Source organism: Dicentrarchus labrax, unplaced genomic scaffold (genome assembly GCF_905237075.1).
Source record: "Dicentrarchus labrax unplaced genomic scaffold, dlabrax2021, whole genome shotgun sequence".
Lineage (NCBI taxonomy): Eukaryota > Metazoa > Chordata > Actinopteri > Moronidae > Dicentrarchus > Dicentrarchus labrax.
In genome coordinates, this window is record NW_026136706.1 from 9,563,547 (window position 1) to 9,583,706 (window position 20,160).

Here is a 20,160-nt window from a genome sequence, read left to right on the forward strand (position 1 = left end):
GTACCACAGGGTTTAGTTGCTGTGACTGCATGCCATATGGTGCATTGTGCCACTTTACCCAAGATTCATTGGCTTTACTTTGCGTGTTCCCTGTCCAACTTGTATGTATCTTTCCTTGCTCTGTTCATCTGTATTTTTTTAACTAATTAATTTAAATTATCAACAATAACCCAACTGTGAAAAAGAGTTGTCTTGTTTGGGTTTAGAAAAAAGTATGTTGCTTAAGTGGCTCATTATCAGTGCTCTGCTGATAATGGGCACCCTTTATCCTTTTTCATAGGTATTATAGTTATAGTTATTTCATAGTAATAATGGATTTTTTTGTGTCCGAAGCCAAAGGCTTGTTAGCTTAAGAACAATGAATGTGTGTTCGTGATAATAGGAATATCACAAATGGCTTTCAAATAAATGTAACAAGCTTAATGATACAATGGTGCTCTCTGGTGTAATCACCAAGGTTTGTCTGGGTCATGGGATTGGAGCCCAGACACCGGGGACACTGGGATGTCAGCAAAACACCTGCTGGGCCCCCATCCCACATCTCATTAGCATTGGTGTGTGGGGGCATTAGGCTCATTGAGCTCAATTACTTCCACAGTCTCTGTTTGAGCCACTGCCACAGCTTAGCAAGAGGACAAACTGTCTGAGACAGAGATCGGGGAGCTTCTCACATTTGGTTAATTAAAAGAGCAACTGATATCCAGTACTACTGGTATAGGCTTGCCATATTAGGAAGAAAAGATTTGGGAGCTGACAGTATTTCTGGGGATTTTCTTTTCATGAGGCCAAAGTGGAGATTAATTGAATAATTAATGTTTAATTCAAACAATATAGATTCATTTTAGATTTTGGCTTTTTATTTTTATTTATTTCATCTTTTGTGGTAACTGCTATTTTACTGTACTCTGTTGCTGAAACTGATGCATCATGCAAAGCAATTAGTAATTTTACAGCATGTATTTCACATTTAATAGCTGAAAGAAAAAAGCCATTAATGGTTTCATCCCATAAATTGAGATGTATTCATATTTTTCTGGCTTATGTACTTGGGTTTACCTTTAACATCCAAAGGAAAATGTATGTGTCCTTCGTTTGTGCCAGCTATCACTGTTGAAACAGTCAGTGTTACATGTTACTATAGTGATGTGAATGCACATTTATTCATGTGAAAACACTTTCTTTTAACTTAAAATGGCTGTATCAACTCCTTTTTGCCAGAAGAGGCAGTGTTTATGGAAAATGCTGCACAATGAGTGACACTTTAGTGACTGTTTTAAACTCAGTTTGGTCCAAATTACTGTGTAGGGGACAGCCTATTTTGCCAAGCCTATATATTTTCTTGCAAATAATGACAGAAAAGGCCTCAAAGCACATCGTGTTCCTTAATCACAGATTGCATTGTGCTGGGATTTTTTTTTTTCTTTTTGTAAAAGGGGGATAATAAAGGCAATGGCTTTATCTGCCAGCTGGCAGAATGTTTTATTCTGAACAACTGCTTTTGCAATCTCAAAAGGCTAGACTATCTTGGAGATATTTATTGAGTTCCTGGATAGTTCCTAGATTTCAGTTGAATACCTTCACTTATATTTTAATTAACTCTTTCACTGAGATTAGCACAGTGAGATGAAGTCATTAATGAAAGCGTTTTTCGGCTGCACTCCACCCTGACCACAGTATTTACCTGTACAAAGTTAAATACATACAAAGGGTACTTTTTGGCAAATTAACTAATGTTTCAAAAGGTATATACAGAGTTCTTCATTGCCATGCATTGGCACGTGCCAAGTTCACACATCAGGTGCAGTGCAGTTTTGATAATCATGTTTGCATGAAATTGCATCTGCGTATTAACCTGGTCAAATCACCTTGTATTGCGAACACAAGTGCAAATTTCACAGCTTTAGTTGGTTGAGGCACACAGGCCTCTTCAAAATCGTAAAAATAAGTACTTCATGCATATTGACTTTAGCTTTTTTCACTCTGATCTATATTAGCAGCTTTTACAGTTGAAAATGCACATCAAAATACAAATTAAATGTGATTAACAGTCACTACAAGTCTGTACTGAGTTAGATTTATTGTATTCTTACTAATGTCAGCCACAACTGTAGCTGTCATACAGCAGCAGGAATGATTTGTGCACTCCATCTGTAGTCTCTAATTTGAGAAATGTGCTATGCATAATTATGCATGGGTCAAACTACATTGGTACCTTGATTAATTAGTTAAGTCTTTAGAAACAGCTCCTCAATCTGACTAAATAAGTGCATGAACTAATGTGCTTTTCTTCACACCAGACTATAAACTCTTTCACATAGTGCCAAATTGAAATTGTTTGGATTATAGCAGGCGTCACCAGAATCCTGAGGTCTAACAAAGATGTCATGGCATTTTTATCTTTTAGCAAAATTAAATACACTGTTCTCTAAACAAATGATTATGTAACCAGAGCTGTCAATGAATGAAATATGTGAGGAGTTCAAATAGACTATTGCTTTCCCCACAGTGTTATCGGTTGTGGTAATACTGTGCACGTATAATATTATAATTAATATTATTAACTAAAAGAAACACACACAACAAACATTAATAATGGAAACACATTTTATAGTCAAACTAGTTACTGAAGAAATGCTAATTTTACAGATAGTGTTGAATTCTGAGGAAAAAATTAAATGTATACTATTATGCACATACATACAATTCTTCAATTAACAAAACTTAAGAAAACATCATCTGTCTTTGCAAGCCAATTTTTGCTGTAACATTATAATCTTATCTCGCACAATGTTCTGTATGTGACACATTTATTTTTAAAAAAAGCTCAGCTGCAGTTATGGTCATTAATGATCACCCTGCAGTGCCCTTTAGCAGCTTTGCATTACATAAGTAATGGCTCAGCAGCCATTACTATGGCAACACATGTAGACCAGATCTCAAAAAGCATTCCAGATCTATCCCATTCATCACAAGAATGTAGGACTTGTGTGTGATGAAGTTGAAAAAAAATGTCTCATTGAAAGCATACTCATGTAAATTGATGTTGGAGGACCTAAAAATGGGTTCTGACTGATTGAGATCTTCCATTTACAGACACTCTTACTTGAAAGAGGAAGACCTATTCCTTGTACATACTCTTGTGTTTGTCAGTGGTAAACTACTGAAAGAGCCAGCTTTGCATAAATGCATTTTTTCTTTACATGCTATCTGTTTTTTTTTTTTATAGTTCTATAAATCCATCCATGGAAGAATTCAAAGCAATTCTAAGATGTGCAATGGACTAACCTCTATACTGATAAGGTTCTTCCTCTCCCTGTGTTACTAGATAGTCCACAAAACAGCAGTGCCCAGCGCCTTAGCAGTGGATTGGATAGGTAAAAATCTGTACTGGTGTGATGCAGAAAGGAAAACACTGGAAGTGTCCAAAGCCAATGGCCTCTACCCTACCATCCTGATCAGTTCTGGCCTCAAGAACCCCAGAGATCTAGCTCTGGACCCCCAGACAGGGTAAGCATATTATCATGACCTTAAAATTCACCATAATGCTTTTGTGTTTCCTTAATAAGGATTAAGTCGCAGCTTGAGGGGGAATAAGGATAGGAAGGAGTTACTCTTTTTAAATGCTTAACCTGGAAACTGTTAGATCTCATTTGAGGGATGAAATTTGTTATTCCTATCATGTATGTCTGCTGTAGTATATAGCTCTTTGAACATTGCTATACTTCTGCCTAGGTACGTGTTCTGGGTAGACTGCTGTGAACCTCCTAACATTGGGCGTATTGGCATGGATGGCCGAGGGCAAAGGGTTATCATTGACACAGAGATCTATAGCCCCACTGCTCTCACTATCGATTATACCAACAAGAGGATCTACTGGGCAGACGACAACCACATCCTGCTTGCCAACATGGATGGCACCCAAAGACGCAAAGGTGAGACTAAGGTGTTTGACATTTTGGCAAGCACATTTGGGAAGTACATTTACTAATTTTCTTACTGAAAGTTAGATGAGAAGATCGATCATATCCTACAGTTTAACTGTCTGTTAAATATAAGGCTAGAAACAGCTCTACCTCCTCCAAATCGGACTTTTGTAATTGTTAAACTCTTAGACTATAGGATGAATGACAATGAATGTACCATTACTTAATCATGCGTGGGAGTGGTTATTTCAATATCACTACTGTTTATGACATTAAATGTTGGGAAATTAAAGATCAGGGATCAAGGAAAGTTGTTTATTGTTATACAACACAAGATTTTACAGCATAAAGAAAACACATAGAACAACAGATAATTAAATTTATAATAGAATAACATATCTAATATATAATAAAACAATGTATACAGTTATTTAAATACATACATGTGTACACCCAGGAAATTGTTCTGCAGTTCATTTTTTGAATTTGCATCTGGGGGAATGTAAACAACATCAACAAGATAGTGTCGAAAATCTGGTTTCATCTTCATATAAAAAGTCTGGCATTTGAGAGACAGTATCAGTCCCCTTCGACTGTGTTTGAGCACCAATCATCATTGATGTAAACACCAAATCCGCCGCCTCTCGTCCTGCACTCAGTACTTGAGCGCTTGATCTGGGATGTTGATGGAGCAGGTGTCTGCAAAGATGTGGGCACAAGAGTCTCTGATTTTGCATTGTTTGGCCAACCTGATTCCCATTTCGTCCAGACCGGTCGGTTGTGGATGTTCTCGATGAGACAGATTGGAAGTTTCAACCCTTGTTGCTGTAAATTATCAAGGAAATGTGTACTGCAAGCGCCACACAATTAGCAGCAACAAGCTGCTAAATTAAATAAAATAGAATTCATTGAAGCTTGCCATTGCCATTTGTCTCTCTCCAGTGTCCTATGATCACATCCAAGGGGTTATGGCCCTGACTTTGTTTGAGGACTTTGTCTATTGGACGGATGGGAAGTCCAAATCACTACGGCGTGCTCATAAGACAACCGGCGCTCAAGGAATGGAGCTCCTCAACTCCTGGCAAGCCATCAAATCCATCAAGGTCTACCACTCCCTGCGCCAGCCTGAAGGTATGAAGACCATCTGGCACTCATGTCCATTCTATCCTCCCATGCCGAGCAGTTGTTATGGATCTCTATTATAGTGTTAAGAAGGAAGTGGTTTGTGTAATACAGTATTAACTCAGTTCTGTACTTCTGTCCTTCTTTACAGTACCCAAACACCAGTGTCAGATCGCAAACGGAGGATGCAGCCACCTGTGTCTTCTATCTCCCGGTGGGGAACACAGATGTGCCTGTCCCACAAATTTTTACCTGGCTGCCGACAATAAGACCTGCCTCTCCAATTGTACCTCCAGTCAGGTCAGCTACATTTCTTCTTCCTCCCACTTCTAAGTTTAGTTTGAACATGTTGTTGCTTTTCCATCCAGATCAGTACTTTTCCCCTAAAGGCAAATTGGTTTACTCTCACATGCTTTCCTCTTCGTACATGTACTGTAGGTCCTAGGAAATGGTTGTGTATTGATTTTGACTTTGGCTTTGAAGAATGTTGAAGCTAGAGTCAAGTATTCATGCTGACTTGAAATTCTGTGTTTTCGTTTATATTTGTCCGGGGTACTAATAGTTTCGCTGCGGGACAGATGAGTGTATCCCTTTCTGGTGGAAGTGTGACACGGTGGATGACTGTGGGGATGGATCAGACGAACCTGCTGACTGCCGTGAGTTCCATGTCAATCCAAGGTTGGCTTTAAAATTTCACTATACCAAAAGAGGTCACTTCCTATTTCGGTGAGCTTTTATGGATATTCAAATTGAAATGGTACTGAAGGGGCTTATGTTTCTGTCTTTGCTGTTTATTTATTTTCATTGCAATTACTTTTTTGGTTGTTTACATGTTTTGCATTTAATGGAACCTGTTTCTACGTCTTTCACACAATGTTCTGTGCTAATTTCTATATTCTCTGATTGAACTCTTAAATTATATACCCTGAGATATACTTATGATTGCCTTTCCAACAGCGGAATTTAAATGTCAGCCTGGGCGTTTTCAGTGTGGGACTGGCCTTTGTGCGCTTCCTCCTTTCATCTGTGATGGAGAGAACGACTGTGGTGACAACTCAGATGAAGCTAACTGTGGTAAGAATGAAACAACTATAACTGTATAAAGTTGGAAATTTAAAAGGTGTAATTTATTGCTTCTTGTTGTGCTGTTTCTGCATTTCCCAGAATCAATTATAAATAATTATAATCAATTACATTTTTAATTTTCTGTTGTTTTCTATTTCTAAAACAGTTAGTCCATGAATTAATTAGTTGATTAAAAGAAAATTATTCAAGACCAGTTTTGATAATTGATTAATTGTTTGAATAATTTCTTGTGCAAAATGTCAAACATTTGTTGCTTCCAGCCCCTCAAATGTGAGAATGTACAGTTTGAATTGAAAATCTTTGGGATTTGGTTTATTTGTCAAACAAAACAAGCTATTTCAGTCCTCAGAACATTTTCACAATTCATAGTCCAAGCAATCAATTCACTGAACAAATAGCAAATAGTTGATGAAGTAGGTTATTCAGTAACAAGAGTAATAATTACCTGCAGCCTTAGTCCTGTTTTCTTCATGTGTATCCACCTCTGTTCATTTGAAACAAACCACAAAAGTACAATGCCTCAATAGAGACAATGTGTGTTTGCAAAATCTTTAACAGTAAATATAAAACGTTTGATAAATACGCTGCATTGTAGGTTGAATCACTAGAAGTAGCTGTATAGATGCTTTGCTTTGTTTGAACTCCCAGCATTTTGTTTACTGATGCAACCCCCCTCCGCTTCTGTCTGTTTTTTTGTCTTTCAGAGACATACATCTGTCTGTCAGGCCAGTTCAAGTGCACCAGGAAACAGAAATGCATCCCTCTTAACCTGCGCTGCAACGGTCAGGACGACTGTGGTGATGGAGAGGATGAGACAGACTGCCGTAAGACTGCCCTGCTGTATTACATTCAGGCTCATTGTCTTAGAAATGTCTTGACTGAGCTATTAGTCTGGGTAGATTGTGAATGTATTTCCATTCCTGTTTGATCAGTCCGTCCAAACATTACAGCAAAAAACTTTTGGGATATTTTTGTTTCAAAGACACTCTGGATTCAGATGAATCACCTTAATTTTCATTTTGTAATTCATTTCTGTGCTTGGACAGACTATATGACGCCACTAACATCATATACTCTTCATTAGGTATTCCAAATGCAACCCTTGTTATGCCCTGTTCCTGTGAAAAGGGATTAGATATTGAATCACACACAGAGGATAAGGACAGATTTTCTCCGCCATGATGTAACTCATCAGAATATCACACCCCATTCAAGTCTTTCAGACTGCTGCATTTGTCTTGCATGTGATTGCAAGAGGGGTGAGGTTGGGGGGGGATGCAAGAAAGTAAGGAGGAGAAAGAGAGACTTAAAAAAAACGCTTTAATTAAAGTGAAGCTAATTACTTCAACCCTTCTTAGACTTCCACAATGATTGGATGTGGTTTTGAATGCAATTTTGTAATGAGCACTGCAGCACTGAAATTAAAATGCTATCTGAAACAATGTGAGGTTTTATAACAAGCAAGTACTGCAACCTTGCTATAATAAAACACTGATGTATGTGAGGGAGATGTGTGTTTTAGAGAAATGAAATGCTTCCTCACTGGTTCTTATTGCACTATAGTGTTTATGATTACTCAGATTACACAGGTTATTTCTACAAATCAAGATTTCTGGCAGGATGATGATATATTATAAATAACCTTCCTCTTTTCCACACACACACACACACACACTACCCATCTCTCTGCCTACAGCTGAAAGCACCTGCTCCCCAGACCAGTTCCAGTGCAAGGCCTCCATGCACTGCATCTCCAAACTCTGGGTTTGTGATGAGGACCCTGACTGTGCAGACGGGTCAGATGAGGCTAATTGCGGTGAGTTGTGGAAACCCACTTAACGATAAATCACATCACTTCACTTATTTTTCAGTTAGAGGGGAAGAATCTGATTTAATCTGAATTAATTTTACACTTCGCTTCACTCTGGTCTGACTGAGTCCTTCTACTTGTTCTCACCGCCTATCTGATTGTGCTGAGAGAGAATACCATGAAGGACAGCTGTCCCTTTCGACAATAAGAGCTCAGCATTATGATCAGTTTGCCTCACGTTTTTAGCAGCTGTCAGTGTTTATTGACTTCACATACACAAACACACACATATGATCAAGTTTCTTCTCACAAGTTTTGGTTTCGGTCAAAGCCATTATTGCTAGGGCAGGTAAACAACCTTGGCAACTTTTTCCTCCTCAATAGGATTACGAATGTTTTAGCACTACCCACAGCGATGACATTGTTTCTAATGAAACGTACAGAATATTTCAATAAAGTCAACTCCACAATCATGCAAAGCTCTGTAAGATTTCACCACATAGAGATAGGCCGTTTGACCAATTTCACTGTCCTGTTTCAAATTAAATAAGCAAGATGAAACCACTATTCCCTCTGATGTTTTCAGAGATCAAATGTATCTTCAATCATGAAAGATGATGCAAGCGGTTAGCTTATATGTGTGGCCATGTTGTGCATGTATTGTGTCTCTCTTATTTATCTCAACCCTTTTTTCTCTAAAACTTAATCAAATAAAATAATAATACAAATGTTGAAATGACTAAAACCAAAGCACCAATCTAGGACTAATTCAGTAGAGGACTGGATATCACGATTTTACTCTTTCCATCAAGCTTTTAATTTGCTATTGAGGTTTTAAATGATAGTTTGTATTCTACTCCATCACCGCCAATTTTTTTAACAATGACGGAAAAATCCGAAGGCTGTTCGTCATTTTGATAGATTATTAGTGAGAGTGATCTACCGTATATAACATATATAACGCAACCTAACACAATATAAAACATTTATTCAGAGATTTAGTTTGTACAGGGATGCAGCTTGATAGTACAGATCAACTGTACTATTAACTTATGATCTCTGTTTGTGTGCATTTGGGGGAACTTGCACAACATTGCAATTTGATTATTATTAAAACAATATTCATGCTTTGATGTTTGAGGCCTTACACCTCTTCTCAATAGATCCCTTTGTAATTTTACCTTGGTTTCATGTGGATATCTTGCTCCTTTTTAATGTCAATTAACTTAAGAAGACTCTGATGTAATACTGAGTAAATGTTTATCCAGGTTTACTGTTGTTTTACTTGGGCCCCTCAAACTGTATTATCTGCAGTATTCGTCAATGTCTTCATCACCTAAAAACTTCCCACCACCCCAGAGCGCACAAACGAGCTAATGCTGCTTTATAGCTATTTTATTTTCACTTTGAATTACCTCAGACTGTTAAAGGAAGTTTTGCTTGTTAGCACCGTAATGAGCTCTGACTTGGCAGGGAAATATTGCTTTTTTTCCTGTGTCACATCTTTTATATGCTGTAAGTGACTGAGCTGCTTCCTAATGAATTGCTGCCTCGTGTCCTCCGCGGCTGCACTCAGCTTTCCCTCCTGATTCTCTCCTCCTGCTGTCATGTTGGAAAGAGATCCAGGCATAATCTGCCACCCTCCTCTTTTGACGCATCTCTTCCCTAACTGATAACAGCATTACCTTGGCCATTATCCCTGACGATGTCTGCACTGGAATGACTTTTTAAAAGGAAGCTCTCAGTTTGACTTTGAAAACCCATTCTGAGGAAGTATTGCTAGAGCAAATATCAAAGCATCTGTTCCTTTTGAAACAAATGCAGATACTTTGGATTCTAAATCTTGCCATTAATGTTTAACGCTGGAATACCTGATTTAGGACGGAAATGCAGGTCCTCCCACAACAACTGCCAGCCACTGTTGTGTGCACACTCACACACACATACACACACACTTCCAAGCAGTCAGTTCAAAGAGCAAATACTGTAAATAAACAGAGTGGGAAAATAAGACTCTCAAATGCCATTTATTGCATATTGTGGGTGACATTTTATAGTAAGGATCCAGACCTCTGAATCTCAATTGTTCACATCTCTGAATCTGATCAACAGGCTTGACATTTTGAGGAAGAAGCATTAGCTTAGTTTTGACATAACTCTTAAAGCTGTTAACTATTTTCAGATCTTGTGTACAAGATGATTAATGTTGGTATATAATGTAATGGAATATTTTTTTATATATATTGTTTTTTTGTTACCTTAGAATGAGCCGTTTTTATTTACAGACACTGCAGGTCACCTTCCATGGAGTCTTCAATGTTGTACCGCCATTTCTACACTGGCTGTACATTGGGCATTGGTGGTTACCGTAGTTTCTCCTACACACTTCACAGCCCTTTTTCATTCCCAAATGCAGACATGAGCGGTGTTCATTTAGTTGCAATCTGCAACTTCACCCTTAGATGACACTAAATCATATGGTCCTTTAAATAACACTATAATCAAATGAATAATATTAACAACACAGAAGAGGTGAGCTTATATGTGGACCAGTAACTAAGCTGCTGTCACTGCAAGATGACATTTTAAAATATCAGTACATCAGTTATATGTTCTATAGTTCAGATATGACTATCCCTGGTACTTGTTAGCACTGACGGGACACAGAAATACAGTTCGAGTTCCATATATAACAAAGCTAAAATCAAATCCTGCAGCATTTGTTGTGTTCTGAAATTCTCTTGGATGTTTTCTTGAAGAAAGTTCAATCTTGCCAACTTCCTGTCACAAATTCTGTTGAGAATGATTGGGAGCACAGTCAGGTATTTCATCTTACGGTGTGTTAGCCTCTGGAGTGCATACTGTGTTTTGAACTTAGTGTCAGAGTTGCTCAGGGAAACCCTGAGGAAACGATGATTACACGTAGAAAATATGATAGCTAGCACACCATTAATATTCATGCTCTTTGAAGCCATTTTCATCTTCGTGTTTGTTTGCTCCTGATGAAAAAGATGAAAAGACCTGCGGACCTCATGAATTCCGCTGTGAGAATAACAACTGCATCCCAGACCACTGGAGGTGTGACAGCCAGAATGACTGTGGAGACAACTCAGACGAGGAGAACTGCAGTGAGTATATGACTCCTTCACTTTCTGACAGCAGAGTTTGTTCGTTTATATACACTGTTGACGTTCTACACACACTTAGGCAGTGAAGGATTGGACACCTGAGTACCCCTCCCACCACCATAACCCCCCTACCACCTCCTTCTCTCACAGACACACACAGAGTCTTGTATCTGCACACCCTGGGTAATGTTTCCTACTATCGAGTCAGCCAGGCTCAACTCTCTTTAAAGCATACTCTTTATCTGTGCTGTGTCTCTGAGACTCCTGAGCTCTTGATATCATCTCTTCTTTGTAATTTACCAAGCTCATATTCCCTTTTGTTTAGATATTCACCATCACTTTTAGAATAAAACTTTTATTTACTCATGGAATGACACTGATAACCCACCTTGTTAAATGTCATATCTTTTGTGCATTCAAGTCCTTGCATGTGTGTGTGTGTGTGTGAGTGGAACTTTTGGCCTGTACATCATATGAGTATGTGCATGCCTTCTGTGTGTTTTTGCTGCGTATGCATCATTTGCGTGATTTATTAGATGCTTATTTCCCATACCTATTAATGTCACTTAAAATGCAAATAAAAGCCAGTCAAGTGTTGGATGGCAAAGAATTAAGCAGGTGGACCAGCAGACAGTGGAGAGGCTGCAAATCAGATTTTGGTGCAATGCCTGCTGGGAGTCTCTGTTGCAGCACAACTCATAACACACACCCTGCGTTAGCTAACAGTCCATGATAACGAGGGGAGGGCCCAGACAGTAGATCTGATGCAGCTGTTTAGCTGCACCCTAATATTGTCCTCAGGGACAGACTTGCACTAAATGGCAGATACAAGATTTTTGGCTTCAGAGAGTATCTTGCCCCCTCCATTGTGAGAGCAACAATGAATGTATTTACATCTTGATCAGCTTCGCCAGTTTCTCCACTTATAAAACAAAATAACCCTAATTAGCTGAAATGCTAGTTTTGCCAAGGCATTATAATGTGATTCCAAACACAGAACATTTGGCCCATAACTTCATCAGGGGATGTATGTTTGTTTTGTGCAATGCTGGAAAAAGAATCAGTTTGGCATGATTTTGTATCTTTTGTCTTTTTCTCAACTTAGAGCCAGTCACCTGTAACCACAAGGACTTTGGCTGTGCTAATGGAGACTGCATCTCCTCCAGATTCCGATGTGACGGAGACTATGACTGCCTGGATAATTCAGATGAGGCCAGTGTTTAACATATGTGTACCACTTTCTTAGAAATAAAAGAGGAAGGTAAACCCACATTAGCGTTGCTAATGAGGCACAGATATTGTTAGCAAGACACTTGAGTAAGAATAAAATAATGCCCACTTCAAAATAGCTCCAAAAGAGGAACCCTTTTAAAGCAAACACCAACACCGTACTTTGTGCCTTTTCTGGCATATTGGATTTGTCAATGTGAGTAGAAATTGTGTCCAGTCCTTTTTTTGTATATTCATGTGTTAACCAATCTATTATATCATTAGTGAGTCAATACTGGTTGTTTTTAAAATTATAAGTTGGTTTACACAAAAAAAGTAATATTGTAAAGACGATAGAAAGATGTGTTTAACAGCTGCAGATTACACTGCACATGGGCTAAATTACACTTACACATACATTTAGACTGTAATTGAAATGTTTGTTAGTATCTGAGCTTGCAGCCCAAGAACACATTAAATATCCCAATTGGAGAAGGATATTAAATTGGACGGGTATATTGCCACAAGAAAATAATCCCATTCTAGGCATAATTCATTGTGTCGATCCAAATCTCCTCGTCATGGTCGCTACCTTCCAAAACAATGCTGGACAGGAAATAACACTGTGATGAGTTAAATACCTCCATGTTTATTTGCTTCCGAAAATCCTAATTCCCCACGCCTTTCAGCAAAACAAAGACTGCTTGTTTGGTTCATAGATATGCTTGAATATCTTAATTTATAAAGCTTCAAATTGCCATTGTAATTTTAGACTTTTGTATAATGTGAAGAAATTAACTTAAATGTGCCTTTATGTAGCACTGCATGGTGTAAAGAGATTTTTGCAGGATTCATACAAAGAATGCCCCATCAGTGGTAATGACGCAATGCAATGCATAATTCAAGGACAAAGGCGTGTTATTATGATTCATTATTCTTGTTAATTTATTGCTCTGTTCAACATTTGCACAGCAATTTTATATATAATCCCTCTCCATGCAAAGCAGTGCAACCCTAATTAACCCTTTATTATGTGTCTCCCCAGTGCCAGCTTTCTGGGTCAGAGCAGGCAAATAGTTTCAGAAAAAAAAGTTGTCTTTCAATCAGCATTAATAATACACAGTGATCATCACATTTAGTTATTCAGTTATTCATAGTGGCCATCATTGGGTAGATTGTTATAATTCATAGTGGTGGAGACACTGGGTTTCAGAGTCCAGCCTGGATGTGTCACTGATTTAAAGTATTTTCCTTTGACAGTTAACATGCACAGTATATGATCTTATGCTTTTACTGTATTTGTTTACAGAAAGGCTGTGAGGAACGCTGTGCAGATGATCAGTTTCGGTGTCACAACAACCTCTGCATCTCGCTGAAGTGGCTGTGTGATGGCCAAGAAGACTGCAAGATGGGGGAAGATGAGAGAAACTGCCAGGGAACAGGTGCAGAACAAAAGTCCTCTAGTTTGTTAAAGAATCGTAGAATGTACTCCTGAATTGTACTTTTGATCACCAGTTGGTGCATAGAACATTGCCTGTTTCTAGCCCTTGTGTACTCTGGATTATTATATATATATTTCCTTCTTGTAAGAGTGGGGTTCATACAATTTATTCTTCTGAAAGAAAAAAGTTTTCTTGTCATTGTTAACTCAGCCTTGGCCTCTCTAAGGTCATTGTAAAGTATCATATGAAATATAAAAATGTCCCATTATCAAGATTATAGTTTTGGTATAAAAGAAAGTAGCCCTTATTGCAAGGGCATACTGCATTTAACAATGGTCTTATTATCATACCACATAAACTCATTAGTAATTGATTAAATAGATGGCAATCCATGACATCCTGTCCTTAAGATACTGTACAACATACAACAAAAGAATGAAGAAAAATAGTATGATAATGTGAGATATTTAAAAACATCCTCATTTGTCTCTGCATATTCCCAAGTACCTTGAAAATGAAGTGACTTACAATACAATATGAGATCATTCTCTGGAGTAGAAATAGCCTCAGTTCTGCTTTCATTGCTGGCCAAGAAGTGTACTGTGAAGCACTTTGTTCAGCAGCAGGAAGTACACAATATGAGCTTTTTGACCTGCAGATCAACATCATACTGTACTTACACTACTGTAGTGATACTTTCCGATAATTTATCTCCAAGAGCTACATTTTCAGTCAGCATTACCTTTATGTGGGATTTTCCACTTGTTTATAGAACAAGACACTGCAAAGGTCTCACCTGAGTGATTTCTAGTTGAGAGAAGGCGGGTTGTTGATATGCTATACTTTGCCCTTCTCCAGCAGTCCCTTCATGTTCCGTAAATGAGTATGTGTGTGCCAGCGGAGGATGTGTGTCAGCCAGCCTGCGGTGTGATGGACATGACAACTGTCTGGATGGCTCAGATGAGGTCAGTGCAGCATGGTTTACAAAAGCTACTGAAAAAAGATTTTTCTTTCCAAGTAGTGCAGTTTCACACTGTACAGTAGTTCAGCAGTGATGACCTGCTTATCCAATCATGGATCACCCCCGGTTAAATCATGAATCATTCAGTGTTTTGGTTTCCTCTGATTGCAGCTGACAACATCACTAAAAGGGACAATTTTGATGATTTACGTTTATTTTTTGCTGACAGATTGGCTGTGTGAAGGAGTGCAGAGAAGATGAATTCCTTTGTCTGAATCGTGCTCACTGTATCCCGCGGCGGTGGCGCTGCGATGATGTGTTGGACTGCATGGATCACAGTGACGAGGAAAACTGCAGCCAGGGTAGGCATGAGTGTGACCTCTCGAGCATGTTAATGTGTTGTGGTATGCTTTTTATGACTGAATTAGATTCCTGGAGGCATTGTGCTATCGCAGATCTTTAAATTGCAAATATTGTTATTGAACAGATAGGTCATGTGAACCATGTCAAAGCATTTAACATAAAGGGGACGGAAAAACTGAATAATATACTGTATGCGACAGGTAAGTTGAGAGCCCAGAGTGAAAATGAGAAATTTGCGATGAGAATAAAGACAGAAATATATTCAAATAGACTCTGCTTTTGAGTGGGAAAATGACCCAGGGCTGTTTGGATCATTATGCACCATGATCTGTCATTATAATTTTGTTGATAGTCACATCTTCTCCAGCCTTCAATGCACTTTTCTAACTAATTTAGAGTGTTAAGAGTCTTAAGAACTTATCTGTGTAATTACAGGTGCTTTCTTCTGCCGGGCTGATGAATTCATTTGCAACAACACGTTATGCAAACTCCACACGTGGGTGTGTGACGGCAAGGACGATTGTGGAGATAACTCTGATGAAGACATAGACATGTGTGGTGGGTTGAAATTGTCACTCACAAGGCTTTCCTTTGAAGACAACTGATACATATTTTATAAGCCACTACTTTTCTATTTACCAAGAGGGAATATTTCAAAAATATTACAAGTTTTAAAGCAGTTTTTTTAAAAGATATATACATTAGCTTTTTTGTGTGTCTTTTCATTTCCAGCAAAACTTCCCTGTCCTCCTACACGGCCATTCCGTTGCAGAAATGATCACGTGTGTCTACGCACAGACCAAATCTGCAACAAAGTAGATGACTGTGGTGACAACTCGGATGAAGAAGAGTGTGGTGAGCACAGAATGCATCCATACAGATCTGATAGTAAATCTGCACTAAGCTAATTCTTTATGTGAAAATGCAATTAAAGTGATGGTCAGTTTGTTAGTGCAGAAGTCTACTTCTATTATTTAATAACCATGCTCCCCTTATAGGCTTGTCCATAAGGAGACCTTGTCCCACAGAGATGCAGATATTGTTAAATTTTTATAGAAAAGCTTAAAACATTAATTGAGGCTGGGATCACAACTTGGCAATCTATGACCACTATTGGTCGAGGACTTTTTTGTTGAGAAGTCAGGAAATTACATAATAAAACTTGTGAACTCCAAACTGTTCTCTAAACCAAATGGCTTCTAACCATTTTAGCGCATGACCCCTGAACTGAATCGGTATTTATTTAAGACTTCTAATCACATATTGCCTGTCTATGAGTTGGACTTTTGAATTATTGTAATTCAAGTAATTGTAGAGGGCTAAGGAGGCAGAAAAAAAAGAAAAAAGCAACATCTCAGATCTTGTGACGCCTCTATGGGGAACCTTTGTTCGAAACAGCATGCGCAGTATTTCATCCAACAAAAGTTGGGCCTTTAACATTGCATTTTTGACTTCTTATGCCGATGTGGTCTCCTTTGATATATAATACCAAACACTGACCAGGTTGCTAAATGTTAGCATTCCCAGTAGTTTTCTGATGACATGTTACATATATGGGGTCTTAAAGTACTCTGGGCTAGTACTTAGTGTAGTGTGTGTCGTCATACAATCTTGTACAGTTGTAGTTATGGAAAACCACATTTTGCAATCAGATTAGGGATATATTTTTATACCAGTAGTTCACTTCACGTGCTGCAAATCATCACCCTTGATATATACAAGCTTCATTGTAAAACATTTGGTGCACTTAACATTGCTTTCTTTTTATTGATTTTTGTGTCGGAAATTGCCTTTTATATTCTCTCATATGCCCAAAGGCATAACTGCTGCCGGCCCTCTTGAATGATTACGGAGCAGACAGGAAAGGAAGGGACAAATCACTTCTTCTTCTCATCTTTCACTCTTTCATCCCTTCTGTCCTCCATTCATCTTCCTCTCTGATTCCATTGATACACCCATCCATCTCATACCTCACTCCATTACCTCTCACCATTGTATGCTCCTTCCCTCCATCCATTATTCAATCTCACCTTAATCCCACCGTTACCTCCATCCACCTCTCTCACTTAGTTTTGCTCTTTCCCTTCCTTCTTTCTGTTGTGCTTGGTGTGGGCTCATTCTTTTTCCATATAACTTGCAAGGAAAGATGAAAAATGTATTGTATAGGAAATTGATGACCAAAAAAATTTGCAAAGTAACTAAACATTTTTGGATTTTTTGCTCTCTGTGATAGGTTTCATCCTTTATTTTGAAAACAGCTACACATTGACTGACAGTTATAGATTGATTATTAGAGTTCAAACATGCAGAAATAAACAGTATTGTTTACTAAATTATCTGTTTTGCAGCAAGTGACCAAGGTAATCTGGGACATTAAAACCACACATTAATTCATTTAAAATGCAGTGAAGTAAAAGTGAAAGTTTTAAGATAGGTAAATAATTGTCAATAAGCTCTGTCCCCATTAGTGCACATTTCAATCTTCTACTGCAGTATCTATTGAAACTAAAAAGAACATATTTGCATTTGAATATTTAGTCCTGCATGAATTATGTTATGAGTTCTTGTTGTCTTAACTGCCACTGTGTGTACTGAAGCAGAGGTGGTGGCCGGAAGACCTCGGCCTTGTGGGAAGACAGAGTTCACCTGCAGTAACCAGCGCTGCATCCCAATTCAGCTACAGTGCGACCTTTTCAGTGACTGTGGCGATGGCGGCTCGGACGAGCAAGACTGCAAGGCCTGTAAGTGCAGCACCAGTTGACTTGAGCAAATAGATCAGAGAAGCTTTCGGAAGAGATGAAAAGTACCAAATGTCACAATGATGTTATCAGGAAGCTCAGCAATCTCCTCATTTAAATGCATTGATTTATATGGTAATATATGTATGCCCATGTTTGAGTTGTGTTGTGTACTTTATGAAAGACGATGATGCCCTCTTGGCTTTTGTACATCAAAAGAAAAACACAGCAGGTGTCTATGCTGCAGAGGACAGAAGTGTAATCAAAGTCCTGTTTTTATTTGTAGTTTCCAGCGGAGATGTATGTGGAAAGAAAACAAATCCATGTGGAGAGGATGCAATTTGCAACCAGACAAATGTTAATGCTGTTTGTCAGTGCAAAGCTGGCTTTAAGAGGAACCAAAAGACAGGCCAATGTGAAGGTAATGTATGGTCATTATTATTATTATTTTCCCATTGTAAGAATTAACAGTAAGGCAGGTAGTTCAGTAACTACAAAATTTTTTTTTACTCGACTAAGACGGTTTCTTTTGCTTGGATCAGCCATGTTAAGATATGGAATTTGTTGCAAATACTGTCAAGTGTCACATATGAAAATGTATTCCTTAGTGTTTTATTGTAAGTAAAAACTCATTTCTAGAACTATTATTAAGATGTAAAATACATCTGCTGAGAGCAGACAAGCCAGTTTGTGTCAATGAAAATGGTTTAAATGGACACAAATAATCTCAGTTGTGTCAAGTCATGTCAAAACATGTCAAACCGAGGGCTCCAGTTTCACGACAGGCTTAGTTTAAAACTGGCAGTCTTCCCCATTATGTGGAGAACCCCATAACAGGACACACAGACTGACAGTCCCCATAGTATTATGTTGACTATATTTGATAGGAAAAATATAATTTACTGTTAATAAGAATGGTTGTGTTGTAGGTAAAGATGGATGAAATCATGAAATTAAGTACCCCTCTTCCACCCACATCCACATGGTCTCCTTAACGCATTTTGGCTTGCTATGTCTACTTCTATTGGTCTTATAAAGTTTAGATGAATACTATTGCATGCACTCATTCTAGTCTTAAAGGTCCAGTGTGTAACATTTAGGATGATCTATGAACCACCGTTTCTATAGTAGCCCAGAATGGACAAACCAAACACTGGCTCTTTTCAAAATTTGCTTCCATGCTTGGAAGCTGAGTGATATTCTGTTGGTTGCAATCTAGATACCACTAAATCCTACACGAAGGTCCTTTACATTTTGATTATTTAATCAACCCTTCAACCTCATTCTTGTTTCCCAGTTGATTGGAAAAGTGTCCGGTAGTTATTGCCTACTACTCTTTATTATATTATTGCTTCTCTGTCCTTTACTGCATGCATATAATTTCCTCTTTACTAGTGGGTTGAGGGCACCACTTCTCATGGAGAAAATTGAAATGAGGTTCAAACTGTATTTATTGCTAATGCATTCATGTCCTGACCATAGCAACTTTTGGCCATTGCCTGACTTTCTGTGCTGGAATGTATTTGTCATTCAATACCCATCAGCTCTGAATGCATATACAGTGTTTCATCAATGATGGAAAATGTTAATACTTTTCTAACTGCTAGCAACCTGTAATTCAGTCCTTCTTTTTCCAGAGCTAAATGAATGTCTGCAGTTTGACACATGTCCTCATTACTGCACAAACACTAAAGGATCTTTTAAGTGCACATGTGACCGAAATTACAAGGAAATCAATGGCAACTGCATAGCAAAAGGTATGATCGTAGTTTAATATCAAACAAACTTTGGTGTACTCTACATATATGCTAATTTTGTGACCTCATTATTGAGCACAGTGTTTAGCTCTTTTGGTATGTACTGTGCTTAAACTGTTGTCTAATACCCAAAATGTAATTTAGACAATTTTCCTTTGTTTTCTTTTTTTACATATTAATTACTCACCGGGCAGGACCAGAAGATCGAGTGCTCTACATAGCTAATGATACTGAAATCCGAAGTTTTGTGTATCCATTTAACCAGAGCCATGGACACAAACTTCTCACTCACATTGAGGACAATGCCCGCATTATCGGGATGGATGCTCTGTTTCACCACCAAAAGTTTATCTGGGCTACCCAATTTAACCCTGGTGGAATTTTTTACAAAGACACTCTAGAAAGAAGTCAAACTAAATCAAATGTCAGAAACATTGTAAGTATATCTAACTTTCTTTTCAATGATAGCAAATTATTAATGTATGTTCCATATTTTCTCAATCAGGGGTTGAGAAAATATGGGTTTAAAGAATAGAAAAACATGTGTCTTGTTTTGCTGAGAAAATCTGTTGGTATGTGTTAATGTAATCCCCAGTTTTTTTTAGTTATGTCCTCTTACTA

The 20,160-nt window shown here is 38.1% G+C and overlaps 2 protein-coding genes across 2 annotated transcripts in view; one reads left to right on the plus strand and one right to left on the minus strand.

Annotated features, from left to right (window-relative positions):
* The window catches only part of LOC127365947 (low-density lipoprotein receptor-related protein 1B-like), a 241,426-nt gene that overhangs the window by 197,876 nt on the left and 23,390 nt on the right, over positions 1-20,160 (plus strand). The window contains 19 exon segments of the mRNA XM_051404535.1: positions 3,326-3,507; positions 3,733-3,932; positions 4,866-5,054; positions 5,197-5,345; positions 5,608-5,701; positions 6,003-6,119; positions 6,836-6,955; positions 7,828-7,947; positions 10,953-11,069; positions 12,175-12,281; positions 13,588-13,720; positions 14,582-14,685; positions 14,911-15,043; positions 15,480-15,602; positions 15,777-15,899; positions 17,642-17,785; positions 18,069-18,203; positions 19,420-19,539; positions 19,734-19,975. Of these exon segments, the coding sequence (XP_051260495.1) occupies positions 3,326-3,507; positions 3,733-3,932; positions 4,866-5,054; positions 5,197-5,345; positions 5,608-5,701; positions 6,003-6,119; positions 6,836-6,955; positions 7,828-7,947; positions 10,953-11,069; positions 12,175-12,281; positions 13,588-13,720; positions 14,582-14,685; positions 14,911-15,043; positions 15,480-15,602; positions 15,777-15,899; positions 17,642-17,785; positions 18,069-18,203; positions 19,420-19,539; positions 19,734-19,975 (2,652 nt within the window).
* Positions 1-20,160, minus strand: part of stxbp5l (syntaxin binding protein 5L) — a 380,881-nt gene that overhangs the window by 30,267 nt on the left and 330,454 nt on the right. The window lies entirely within an intron of this gene.